The 13,260-nt window shown below is 43.0% G+C and overlaps 1 protein-coding gene across 3 annotated transcripts; it reads right to left on the minus strand.

The window, feature by feature from the left end:
- Positions 1–1,574: 1,574 nt before the first annotated feature.
- On the minus strand, positions 1,575–6,600 carry LOC128509652 (uncharacterized). Of its 3 annotated transcripts, none has more exons than XM_053481470.1 (6): positions 6,279–6,600; positions 6,130–6,186; positions 5,946–6,005; positions 5,785–5,859; positions 5,414–5,686; positions 1,575–5,316 (listed from the first exon to the last, which is right to left on the minus strand). In XM_053481470.1, exon 6 carries the CDS (start codon positions 5,107–5,109, stop codon positions 4,105–4,107), a length of 1,005 nt encoding a protein of 334 aa, XP_053337445.1. In that variant the 5' UTR covers positions 5,110–5,316; positions 5,414–5,686; positions 5,785–5,859; positions 5,946–6,005; positions 6,130–6,186; positions 6,279–6,600; the 3' UTR covers positions 1,575–4,104. The 3 variants fall into 2 exon arrangements, with proteins under 3 accessions (XP_053337447.1, XP_053337445.1, XP_053337446.1); XM_053481472.1 differs by having other exon boundaries at positions 5,414–5,683.
- Positions 6,601–13,260: the final 6,660 nt, after the last annotated feature.

Here is a 13,260-nt window from a genome sequence, read left to right on the forward strand (position 1 = left end):
CCGGCTCTCAGTCTGAAGCGGTCTGGACAAGAGGGTGTCAAGTCTACTAATAAATAGCCATGGGGGTTATTTGTAGCGTCTTCGTAACTCTCCAAAAAGAAGGCCCTCTGCCTCGGTAATATCTGATTTGCTAATATAGACATCTGTAGCTTGTCACGGGGGTTCTTAAATAAAATAAGATGAGTGCAGTTTAAGTTGAGGGTTCTACTGTATTTACCTTTATGAAAAATGTTCTGAGTCAGAAACATAACGGACATATTCCTGTGATGACGATACTGCGTGAAAATTTTAACAACTTCGGGATGATCGGAGGCTTCCAAAACGACGTCGTCCAAAATAATCAGATGATTTTTATCTTGAGGAAAAATTGTTTTATCATCAAACGAATCAGGCAGACCTTCTAAAAATGTTATCCTTTTATTCAAGATTTTTTGCATTTCACTGTACATTGGCTGGAAACACGTGTATATCCATACAATATTATCAGGCTGTGTATCCAAAACATGTTTACAATTTTCCAACACGTTCTTAACAAAGAATGTTTTCCCTGACCCACTGGGTCCCACAACCAGACAGGAAAATGGTAATTTTAGTCTAGGGTCGAAAACCATTTGCTCTGAGACTTCGAGGTGCGACATTCTTTCAGTAACCAAAAGGTAAGCTCGCGCCTCCGGTCAAGAGACGTCTCTTGTCAAAAACGACACGAAACTTTTTATCGATCGAGGAGTTTTTTAAGCGAAAACCGTTCTTCTCGCGAACGATGGTGTGTTGCGGCGTCGTGAGAAAACTCTCGCGTGAACCACCGATATAATCTTCAACGAGGTCTTTCACGGTGTCGAAGTTGATTCTTTGACAACATTCGTACGTCTGTGTGATGCCTTTAACACGCAGCACTACTTTAGACGCTCTAGTCTGATAGGCGTAACTTTTAGGACCGGCAGAAACAAATTCTTTTATCGTATCACCGTCCAACTCGTCCGTTAACTGGCCTAAATAATTCCCCAGCTCGAGAGGGGTCTCGCCTTCTCTGGTTATATAAATCAGGCTGTCGGTGTCATAATACAAGACTCGCTCTTGCAACTGATCCAAATAACCATACAGTGTCATTCGGCCGTAGCCCGTTGTAAAGGCCGCAATAAAAACATTATCTGTTTTGTTGGGGGGAGCGATACAACGCTCGCTGTGCTGCCATTGTAACATCGCTACGTTCTCGTTTAGAAAACTAAAATAGTTAACATTGTAATTACCTGAAAACATGTAATTAAAAAAGATTTCAGGATCGTTTATGAGTTCGGTGTTAATCATGTTAGAACGCTGAGCGAATTTACCCCAGAAGCTGTTCAGACAGAGTTTAGCCACTTGTCTTCTGGCAGGGTTAAAGGCGATTTTGGTGGCGTCTAACAGAATTCCCTGATTACTGTTATAGTCGGCTATGTAACGTTGTTTACCCTCCTCGTCCGTAACCTCCGATGGATATCCGCTTGCCTCTTGTTTACTTTTTAAAAAAGTTTTAATGTAACCCTTGAAAAGGTTGGCACTCTTCTCATTAAAGTGCCATACCTCGGTGATCTCAGCTATTACATAACCCTTGTCTAAGGCTAGAGTAAACTCTGGCGTTACCCAGACCCCTGTCAATGCGCGTTCCTCGTCAGTGTGTGTGCAAGAACCTCGCTGGAAATTCAGGTCGGCGCATGTACGACAGAGAGTAAAAACCAAACGGCCTTGCGCCGATCTATAAGGTAAAACAGGGAAAAATAAACCTCTTGGCGGATAAACTCGAGCTCTTATTAATCCGAAATATTCGCGGGGGTTTCCGAAATCCTTAAAGATTATTTCAGGATGACCCATCGGATACGTGAATGAATAATTTACATAGGGGTAGAGGGACGTCACGTCTACATACCTCACGCTTTCAGAGGGACCCGTCGTGTAACGCAATCTTACGGGGCAGGTCCGGCCACCGTACAGCGCATCGCGGGGGGAGAGCGGCTGAGGGGGATTAAAGCTTTTAAGAAAACTCTGCAGACCTTGATGGGTCTGTTTCATCTCGACCCACGTATGCTCTCTTATAGCTACGACTTTCACCCCGTGCGTATGTTGTAAGCGCCGCAGTTTCTCCTCACTCTCCTCGTTCATGCATTCGTACGTTTTACCCGTTAAAGGATTAACGTCTTGTGGAGAAAAGCATTGCGTACAGCCGTGATAAAAACAACCCTGGAATTCATAAACTGTCGGCACATCGTTTACCACGGAGTAACCATCTACAAAATACCGCCCCAGCTTCTTTTCGCCCGTGTTCAGAGCATGTTGGATAAATATATTTTCGCTGAACATTACCCATTCTAACCATTGAATACCAGCATCCGAATATCGTTTATACTGTTTCCTGTAATCGTCGGGGGAAGGTATAGCGATTGTGCGTTCTCGTAGGAAATGAGTGCAGAAAACAGACATACAGGCCGACGCTATGGTGGCTGACTTAAAGGGATCGACCCCGGCCTCTTCTACAAACTCTTTTCTAAACTTTGAGCAAGCCATCCTGAGTATTTCGGTATCGTTCCTGCAATAATACCTGGCTTCCTCCCTAAAATTGAAAGTCCCCTCACACACGGTGCTATACCATGTCAGAAACTCGCTTCTGTGTTTCTCGGTCATCTGATCGACGCCGTAATATTCGGGGCCAGGGTAAGCACCTACATAGGTCAGATTCCCCTCGGAGCTGAAACGATGTGGAAAATAGCCTTTAACCTTTTCGGAAAAACCCAGGGCTTTTGGAAGCTGCGAGAGAGGGAATGGGAGAAAAGACGCGGAGTCGATAAATTTATGTTTATAATCGGGCTCTGTGAATAGAATCACTTTACTCCCCTGCATAACGATCTCTGGTTTTATGCCAAGGTCGATCATTGCGTTGATTATAATGTACCCGTCGAATCCTTTTGAATTATGAGCGATAAAGATGGCTCGGGTGTAGCAGGGCCTCCTGAAGCGCAGAACGAATTCTTTGGCGCAGTCAACCCCGTCAGCACACCACTCTTTACCCGCCAGTGTTTTTGTGCTCACGAAAAAAGGTGTGTGCGTGCCGTCCCGGCTTGGAAAGGTTTCAAAATCGTAAAACACGATTTTCCTCGTGTAACGTATATCGATGAGCGTAGGGAGTATGTAACACTGGTGCTGGTCTGCTTCTGAAATAAACTCTGTTTTCTGACCGCAAATCTGACACTTGAAGCCTGGACATTCGTGAGGTTTTGAAGGTTTAGTTAAACTCACAGAATACAATCTTTTACACGTTAAGCATTTCTTGACCGTGTCACATTGACTCGCGTAGACACCGGCTCTCGGATGCCAATTTTTCTCCTTATGCATGGTTAAGCAGTAAAGAGAGCGACAGGATCTATTGCACTCGTGACACGTTATATATTCCGGTTCGTGATGGCTGCACCCCGAATCCAGACACACGTTACAATGACCTTCACACATGTGCGACAGAGCATTTTCGTAGCCCTTGTAGCAGAAATCGCAGACCTTACGCACACCTAGAAAAGCCGCGACATTTTTTATACCGTAGTAATGATTCTCAAAGAGAAATAAGAACAACGTGGTGGATTTTTGAGGGGTAGAAGTATGGAAATTAGCCAGTGTCTCTCTCTCATCGGTTCTGTAAAACACTACAATTTTACAATCCAGCACACGTTCGAATTTAGGTATGTCTGAAAAAGATACAGGGGTATGCTCAGACAATCCCGCTTTTATCTGAATCTCCCGACCGAGCGTTTGGGCTGCAGCATCAGTGATCTCGGGTTGAATCAAATGAGCTAGGTTGATGGCGAAGCATAACTGATCGGACGGATTTTCTACTAAATAGAGCAATCTCTGCTTCTTTTTAAGGATTTCACAGTCCAACGTTTTTTTCAACAACCTCTTCCCCCCGCCCCGATGATTTCTAACAATCTGAACAACAAGCTCTAGGGTCTTATCGCATAACACCGACATGTTAGATTGAACTAAGCGGTCTAGTAAATCCTGGAAAACCGACAGATCGGCTCCTTCGGAGACTTGTAGCATGGAAGAGAGACCGTTTCTCAGACTCTCGCCTCTTAACTCTAGCTATATCACGTCTCCCTCCTGAGCGTATGAAAGCGCTTTATTGACTATGTCAAACACGCCACCCATCACGTCCCCGTAAAAAGAGCCGTAATCTGCTACCTCGCTCTGCGGCAAATTTAATAACTGTCTTATTTCTATATTATTAAATCGTGACCTCGTCACCACCCGGGGTTCGTCTGAGGCAGTCTCCGATGGGTTATTAGCGCTACTTTGATCATTAGAGCATGGGGGATCAGCGGGGGGTTCTACTACCGAGGTGTCGAGATCGTCACCTCCTCTTCCTATTTGCTCTGTTTCGAGCCTCTGGATAATGTCTACCGTTGAGTTTACGGAATGAGAAGGGGGAGAAACAGAACAGGGTTGATCTGTGGAAGCTTCCTGCATAAGATTGTTTATGCTTGCCAAATGAAGTAACGTGTTTTCTATTTGCGCGAGTCGTGAAGCTAAAGACTCGGGCTCGTTATCTGATAATAATTGGTGATGCGCGTGATCTGTTGATGTCTGTGATTGGTGATGTTGCACGTCCTCATTTACAGACTCGGGCTGTCGGAGGGATTTTAGCTGTTTTATTAATGACTGATATTCTATTTGCTGCTGATGATTCGTTGTAGAGGTTACCTCGTCATCTTCCGAGCCGTGTAAACCGTTTGTTAACTGTAATAGCGCAGCTTCTATTTCAGAAAGCTGAAATGTCAGAGACTCTTTATCTGTTTCATTGTTTATAGAGTTTGTGTTATGAGTATTTACAGAGTCTGGACGGTGAAGGGATAATATCTGATTTATTAACACTTGATATTGTTGCTGATCCGCAGCGTCGGTGGTAGGAACCGAGGGAACGTTTATTGATAGTGTGTGTAACTCTGGTTGGGGACCCCGTGAATCAGACAAAGACGACGTCAAAGAGTGTTGGTTATCATTATTTACTAGCTCATTTTCCATATCTAACATTTCTGTAAAGTCAATGGTAGCAACATCAACATCATCAACATTTACATGAAAGGCCATACTTTTCAACACAGTTTAAACACAAAAATAAAAAACACCCTGGTACAGAAAAAAAAAATCAACGGAGAAGCGAGTGCAAAGTTGCGCTAAACGTAATACCGATTGCCCAGAGAACCTCTTCCCTCGGAGGCTGGTGATAACGGCGATACGGTGCTGAAACGCTCCTGTAGCTCAATCTTCTTCTTCTTCTTCGTCGAATATGACTCTCTATGTAGGAATATCAGAAGCGCCAGAAATTAGGTTGTGGAATTTTTTTTTTTTCTACTCATGTGATAAAGATACAGCCCCTGGGGGAAAAACTCACCGTGTGATGATGAGGATGAAGAGGGCGAAGCCGAAGTTCTTCGACGACGACTTGGTCGGGATCTTTCGCTTAACCCCTCTTGTTCACCTCGAGCTTGAAGAGGAAGCGCACCCGGCAAGGAGCTGCTTTTAGCCCCGTTCAAGGTTTGCTCGGAGACCTCCGCTCCTCCTGCTGTAGACCCGTTCAAAGTTTGCTCGGGGGCTTCCGCCTCCCCTGATGTTGTCACCTCTAAGGGTTCGGGCTCAAGGACGCTCATCAGCTCAACGTCTTCTACTACCAATGAAGGAAAAAAAAGAAAAAAAGAGTAACCTTTTTTTTTTCATTGCATCAACATAAAAATAAAATAAATAAACGAGTAGAAAATAACCCACCGTAACTAGGATCAGATTGCCTCTGTAGATGAGGCGGACCAGACGTTTTATCGGATATTCCGTCAGCAGCAGTTTCTGAAACATCATATAGGTTAATATTTTAGGTTAATATATATATATATATATATATATATTACCCCTCTAAATCACGGTAAACTCACCGATAACCTTAGGCGTAGATCGCGACGGCTCCGTTGTTTTAAAAATCAACGTTTCTAATTCTAAAAAAAAAAAAAAAAAAAAGTGAATTTCAGTTTAGCTACAACAACAATCTCTCTAGAAGGTAAAAATAAATAAATAAATAAATATATATACACAAATACATAAGAGAAAAAAAAAACTCACCGTCTTGCCAGCCGGCTTCTGATACAACGTCGTAAGAATCAATAGTCAGGTTGTTTACTGCGGAGTTTAAAACGAATTCTTTTTTTTTTAAAAAAAAAAGGACAACATAAAACTAGTGTAGATAAATAACATTTGAATCTAGTCTCTACCTGGAGCCATAGCGAAGACGCGAGAAGCGAAGACACGTTGTTGTGCAGACCCACGGAGAAATGCCGGAGTTTTTTTGCGGCTTCGCTCAATTGTAGGTTTTTTTTTATACAACCTCATAGCACACCCTCGAGAACATAAAACATAAACGGTCGTAAAATAAACGTCAAGAACTTTTGCGCTACCTTGTTATTTCTTTAACATACAAGTCTACCCAATGGCCATAATCGCTCCCTAGAGATCGATCATAACATAGTGGTTGTTAACACTAACGGTGAAAGTTTTTTCTTAAAGTTATAAAAAATACCATGTTTTATATATATTTTTTTTATTTTTATTTATTTTTTACTCTAGTTTTGACTTATAAGTATAGGTAAAAAAAAAAACAGTTAGGCCTACAACCCATCTCCTTAGAGCGACGCCCTGCTCACCATCAGAGCATTTCTGTCCCATTAGGTCGTAAGCCATTTTACATTGATATTTCACGGACCCTGGCTCGCTTCTCTTTCTCTTATTAGTATTTTATTTCAGACACCTTCTTTAGCTCTAATTGTTTTAAAAAAGTTGTAAAACTATTTTTTTTTATTAGTGAAAAAAAACATAAGCTTTCAGATGAACGTTAGAGAAACTTACTTTAAAAAAAAAAAAAAAAAGAGGAGGCGGAGTTTCGTCACGCACAGATCCAGCCAATCGCGGCATCTGAAGGGAAGGCCATTTCGTTTCGTTCAGTCGCTCGACAAACTCAGCGCTCATTCCGTACCATACGAGACAACGCTGATCACGCCTCGCATGCGTATAACATCGGACAAGCTCACGCCGCAATAGTTTTTCCTTCTCAAAGGTTCAGGGCTCTCACCCTCCGGTAACGCTTATTCTTCTTCTTTTTTAAAAAGTAACTTAAAAAAAGTAACAAGTTCTATTGACCTCAGTCATTTAAAGTGATGCACGTTTTTTCTTATCACACTGAATAAACGTTTCCATGTTCTCCCGTTGGTAATAAATACACTTCCCCGTCCTAATAGTTAACCACAAACATCTTGAAATGAGTTCACACACTAAGCATGTTGTTTCAAAAAATAAAACAAAAACACACTGAACAAATTCTTACAAAAAGTAAATGAAAAAAACGTATATGAAATAAATAAAATAAACGATGATTAAATAAATGAGTAAATACGTACATAAATAAAAATAAATGAAATAAGTGAATGTCTAGGAATGCTTAGGTGAAACACCCCCACCCCTCCCTGCACATTCCTAGGGTCATAAAAAAAATCCCAAAGGGGCAATAAAACTGTCAAGATTCTGTTTGACGAAAGGTTGTTAGGATATATTTTTCAGGTGTGGGTTTTTGGGTGCTCAACAACATCACTATTAAAAACCGACACTTTTTGCCTCTTACCAACTCGGCCCTGTTGGACCTCCTGAGCGCCTACAGCTTGGTGCATATCAGAGAGGGCGATGAGTGGAAGACGGCCTTCATCACTCCCACAGGACACTACGAGAGTCTAGTCATATCTTTTGGACTTTGCAATGCAAAAATGGACCCGCCTTCCAACGATTCATTAATGATGTTTTAAGAGACACGCTAGGCCGGTGGGTATTCGTCTACCTCGACGATATATTCATCCACTCACGCACCCTTACAGAACGTACCTAGCACATCAGAGCGGTGCTTAAGAGATTGATCGCCTACCAATTGTACTGTAAGTTGGAGAAGTGTGCCTTTTCACAAGCACTCCACCACGTTCCTGGGTTTTGTCATCTCACCCCAGGGTGTGGCCATGGACCCGCAGAAGCTAGAAGTTGTGTGTCATTGACTTCTACCCAAGACACTCAAGCAACATCAACAGTTTCTCGGGTTTGCGAACCTCTATCATCGCTTTATCTGGGGCTACAGTACAGCTGCGGCCCCTTTAACCGCTCTAACACGGCCATCATCTCATCACTTTCAACTCAACCATACTGCCATCTCTGCCTTCCACGAGCTCTGCCGTCGATTCCCCACTGCTTTCATTCTCCTTCATCTAGATGCAAATCACCGGGGCTGTTCTATCCCAACGAGGTCCAGATCAGAAGCTGCACCCTTGTAGCTTCTTCTCCAAAAAATTGGACCCCACTCAGCAGCGATACATGGTAGGGGACCGCGAACTGCTGGCCATAAAGTGGGCATTGGAAGAATGGCGACACTGGCTCCAGGGCGCCAGAGAGCCATTCATCATTTGGACCGATCATTAAAATCTCATTTCCATCCAAAATCTGAAGCAGCTGAACCCCAGACAGGCGCGGTGGGCCCTGTTCTTCGAACATTACAATTTCAATCTGTCCTACCGCCAGATAGAATATCAAGGCCGATGCCCTCTCACGACAGCATGAGGAGGATGCCCCCCGGGGTGGATTCCGCGGCCTGTCCTTCCTTCATCCAAAATCATCGCTCCACTTAGTTGGGATCTGGAGACAAGGGTTCGCCAAGCACAGACGGCGGCCAACGAACCGGCAGGTGTGCAACCTGGACTACTCTATGTACCCAACACCGTGTGAAACGAAGTTATCCAGTGGGGCCATTCCACTCCTCTCTCTGGACACCCAGGCACCCAATGCACTCTCCAATTCGTCCGACTTGCCTTTTGGTGGCCATCCATGTCCAAGGATATTGACGAGTTCGTCCAGGCCTGCCAAGTGTGCGCCTGGGCCAAGGACACAAACCAACCAACACCCGGGAAACTTCAACCGCTCCCAGTTCCCCGTTCGCACATTGCCGTCGACTTCATCGCGGGCCTGCCGGTTTCGGAAAGAAAGAACACCATCCTAACCATCGAGGATCGTTTCTCCAAAGCTGTGCATCAGGTAGCCCTTTCCAGACTCCCGTCAGCTAAACAGATAGCCGAGCTGATATTAGAGCACATAGTCCGTCTGCATGGGTTCCCCAAGGACATCGTCTAGGACAGGGGGCCACAGTTCACTGCCCGGTTCTGGAAGGCCTTCTGCCATCTGATCAATTCCACCTGTAGTCTCTCATTTGGTTATCATCCTCAGACTAACGGTCAGACGGAGCGGACCAACCAACAACTGGAGCGCTACCTGAGATGTTTCATAGCCAATCGCTAGCACTCCTGGGCCCGCCTACCTTACTTGGGCAGAACTTTCTCACAATCTTCACGTGTCCACCGCTACCAAGTTAAGCCCATTTGAGGTGTGCCATGGTTTCCAACCTCCAATATTCGAACATCAAGAACCGGAGGTTGAAGTACCTTCGGCCCAACAGTTGGTCCGCAGGTGTCGACGGGTATGGCGCCAAGCCAACGCAGCCATTCGACAAGCCAACATTCGCTACATCACCCAACATCGCCGTCGACACCCACCGGGACGATTGTACCATGAAGGGTGACAAAGTATGGCTGTCTACAAAGAATCTGCATCTCCGTACTGAATCCAAGAAACTGTCTCCCAGATTCATCGGCCCATACCGCATCACACCTATGACTGTGTGGCAACTACCAACTCCATGGCCGTCATCAAGTTTGCTGATGATACTGTCGTGGTGGTGGGCCTGATCACGAACAACGATGAGACAGCCTACCTAGAGCAGATTGGAAATCTGGAAAAATGGTGCCAGAGGAACAATCTTCTCCTAAACATCAGCAAGACAAAGGAGCTGATAATGAACTTTTGTACAAAGCAGGTGAGGAACTACCAGACCCTCGTCATCAACAGGAGCCCAGTGGAGAGAGTGGACAGCTTTCAATACCTTGGTGTTCACATCACGCAGGACCTGTCATGGTCCTGTCACATCAACAACGTGATAAAAAAGCCCCGGCAGCGTCTCTACCACCTCAGACGCTTGAGAGACTTTAGACTGCCCTCCAAGGTGCTCAGGAATTTCTACTCCTGCACCATAGAGAGCATCCTGACAGGAAACATTACGACCTGGTTCGGGAACAGCACCATGGAGGACAGACGAGCTTTACAAAGGGTGGTACCTTCAGCTGAGCGCATCATCCGCACCGAGCTTCCTGACCTGCACTCAATCTACAACAGGTGCTGGACCAAGGCCAGAAAGATTGTGAAGGACCTCAGCCACCCCAACAACTGTTCTCTCTGTTGTGGTCTGGGAAGCGATTCCGCTCCCTAAAGGCCAACACAGAAAAACTGAGGAGGAGCTTCTTCCCGCAGGCGATAAGGTCTCTCAACCACAACACATCCAACACTGACTGGGGATTCATGGCCACTATGGACACATTCATGCACATTTGCACTACATATTTATATTTTTATATTTTCATTTATGGACCACTGCACAAATCACTTTAATAAGACACTTTAAGAAGTCACTTTTTATGCATATTTGCACACCCCAGTCATTTCTAAATTTATTAATTTTGACAAATTTCTAATATTTTTTAAAGTCACTGGCAGTCGTATAAGCATTTCACTGCATATCCTACTGTGTATGACTGTGTATGACTGTGTATGTGAAAAATTAAATTTTAATTTTAATTTTAATTTTAAGAGAAGAACCATTGGCTCAGTTGTGATCATGTGACGCTCGGCAGACAAAGCGCATGTGTACTACTCGTATATTAAGACCTCGCTTGTTTATTAAGTAAAAATGTATTTAAAAATTTAGCTTGCCTTGCAAAATACTCACAATCCAAGGTTTTACTGTACTAATATTCCTTAAGTGCAGTAACAATTGTAATATGCCCTGAACGTAGCATTAGAGTACTATAATATACAGTATAATATGGTACATTAGATATGACTTTCTCGAACTTTGCTAACATGAACTAAAACATGGTACTCTGTTCCTAACCTTGTTTCTACCTTAAGTGCCAAAGGAAGCTGCCTGCTGAAGGACATACTGTATGTTCTGAATGATTAATTGTAACTAAAAATGTTGTCGCACCACGTTTGGAGGGATCAAATATTGTAGCATGATGTCACCCCTCTCACTCTCACACAGAGTAGGTGGGCTAGATATGAATGTACCATAGATAAATGTACCAAAGGTGACTTTAAACTAATTAAACTAATGTCCAAAATCATTTCAATGTATTATATATATATATATATAAGTAATTATATGTTTTATATATTCCAGTTACTTCTGTGTATTTACAGTAGTTTGTTTATTAAAACCCTATAATGCTTAACAACGCAATTGTTTTTAAGCAATTTTTCTGTGTTTTGCAGAGCCATGTCCAGACTCCACGCAGGAAAGAGATGATGTATCGATAGTGCTGCTGGTGTTACTGCTGGTGCTGGTTGGAGCTGCGTTTCTGATCCTATTAGTGATGTACTGGCTTCTAAAGAGAGAAAATCAGCAGCTGAGTAACAAGAGCTAAAAGGAAAAGATCTGAGCAGCTCCCAGTGATGAGAGAAGTTACCATGATCCAGCTGATGAGCAGGAATGAGTACACTGAGCTCTGAACCCACACACACTGGAAGTAATAGAGTAATAATGGGGGAGGGGAAGGGTTATTATTTTACAGGTAACAGAATCACTTTAATGTGCTTGAACATTTCAGTGAATGTAAGTTTGATTTATCTGCTGGTACATGATGTAGAAAATGTAAATAATGTAAATATAGACTGATGTCTCTGATCAGTTCATACAGTAATATATAACTGCTAAACACAGGACGCTAATACTGCACATGTACTGTGTGTGTGTGTCGGGGTGATGGAGCTGCAGGTCTCACACACACAGGTGAAGAATGCTTTACAGTGCATCTCCTCCTCATGGACTGCCAGATTAGCTGTCCTTCCTGTCTCCCTGTAGCGTCGTCTTAGGCGTCTCACGGTGCGGACATGGCGATTTATAGCCCTAGCCACATCAGCAGTCCTCATGCCTCCCTGCAGCATGCCTAATGCACGTTCACGCAGATGAGCAGGGACCCTGGGCATCTTTCTTTGGGTGTTTTTTACAGTCGGTAGACGAGTCTCTTTAGTGTCCTGCGTTTTTATACTTTGCCTTTTAAATGCCTACTTTCTGTAAGCTGTTAAGGTCTTAACGACCATTTCACAGGTGCATGTTAATTAATCGATTATGGTTAATTTAACATGCATGGAAAACATTGTTTAAACCCTTTACAATGAAGATCTGTAAAGTTATTTGGATTTTTACAACATTATTGTTAAAGTACACAGTCCTGAAAAAGGGACGTTTCTTTTTTTGCTGAGTATACATTATTAAACAGTTAGTTTTGTAGTCTATCTGGAGATCGTTACGGCAATCCTGTCCTGAGATTAAAGCTAAACATAATTGTTTCATGGCAGCATTGACAGTGGCGAGTGTCAGGGTTTAGGGGTGGGGTTATCATGACCAACTTAAAATTTGTGATTGCCATCTTTAAAAAAATGAACTCTGTATGAAATAGGCAGCTCAAATAATTTCTAGTAATGTTAAATCCAGGAGAACACACACAGCCATGGTAAAGTTCGCCATTGTTGTTGTTATTCTTGCCATTTTTTGCTGCTACCATCACCGCTAGCATTACTGCTAATACTGCATTACTGGAAGTAGAAACATACACAGATGTACAGTGATACTGTATACTGCATGTAGATTAAGGCTAAGCATAATTGTTTCATGGCAGCATTAACAGTCTGTGATATGAGACAGTTCAAGGATCTGTTTAAATAACACACACTGTTTCATCGTGCCTTTTGAAACAAATGTTCATGACAGAGTGTGTTCAGAGCTCAGCAGTAAGAGACTTTATCATCACTGTAGTCGTTCAACACAATTTGTTTAGTAGCAGTAATAAAGAGAATGTAAGAGTATGACAAAAAGATACTTATAATAAAAATATAAATATAAGAATATATAGAGTGGCCTGTTCATGTGCAGTTTAATGTAGATGGTAAAAACAGTGCAGTGCCTTAAAAACATTAAAAAAAAAAGCCTTAAAAAAGTCGAGTCAGAACTCAGTAGTGTTAAACCTTTGCTTTATTCACCAGATTCACAAGAGAACTGAACAT

This window comes from Clarias gariepinus, chromosome 21 (genome assembly GCF_024256425.1).
Source record: "Clarias gariepinus isolate MV-2021 ecotype Netherlands chromosome 21, CGAR_prim_01v2, whole genome shotgun sequence".
In the NCBI taxonomy this organism is placed as follows: Eukaryota; Metazoa; Chordata; class Actinopteri; order Siluriformes; family Clariidae; genus Clarias; species Clarias gariepinus.

Coding starts and splice junctions, on each gene's coding strand:
- LOC128509652 (XM_053481470.1), bottom strand. CDS start 5,109: ATGGCCTTTCATGTAAATGTTGATGATGTTGATGTTGCTACCATTGAC.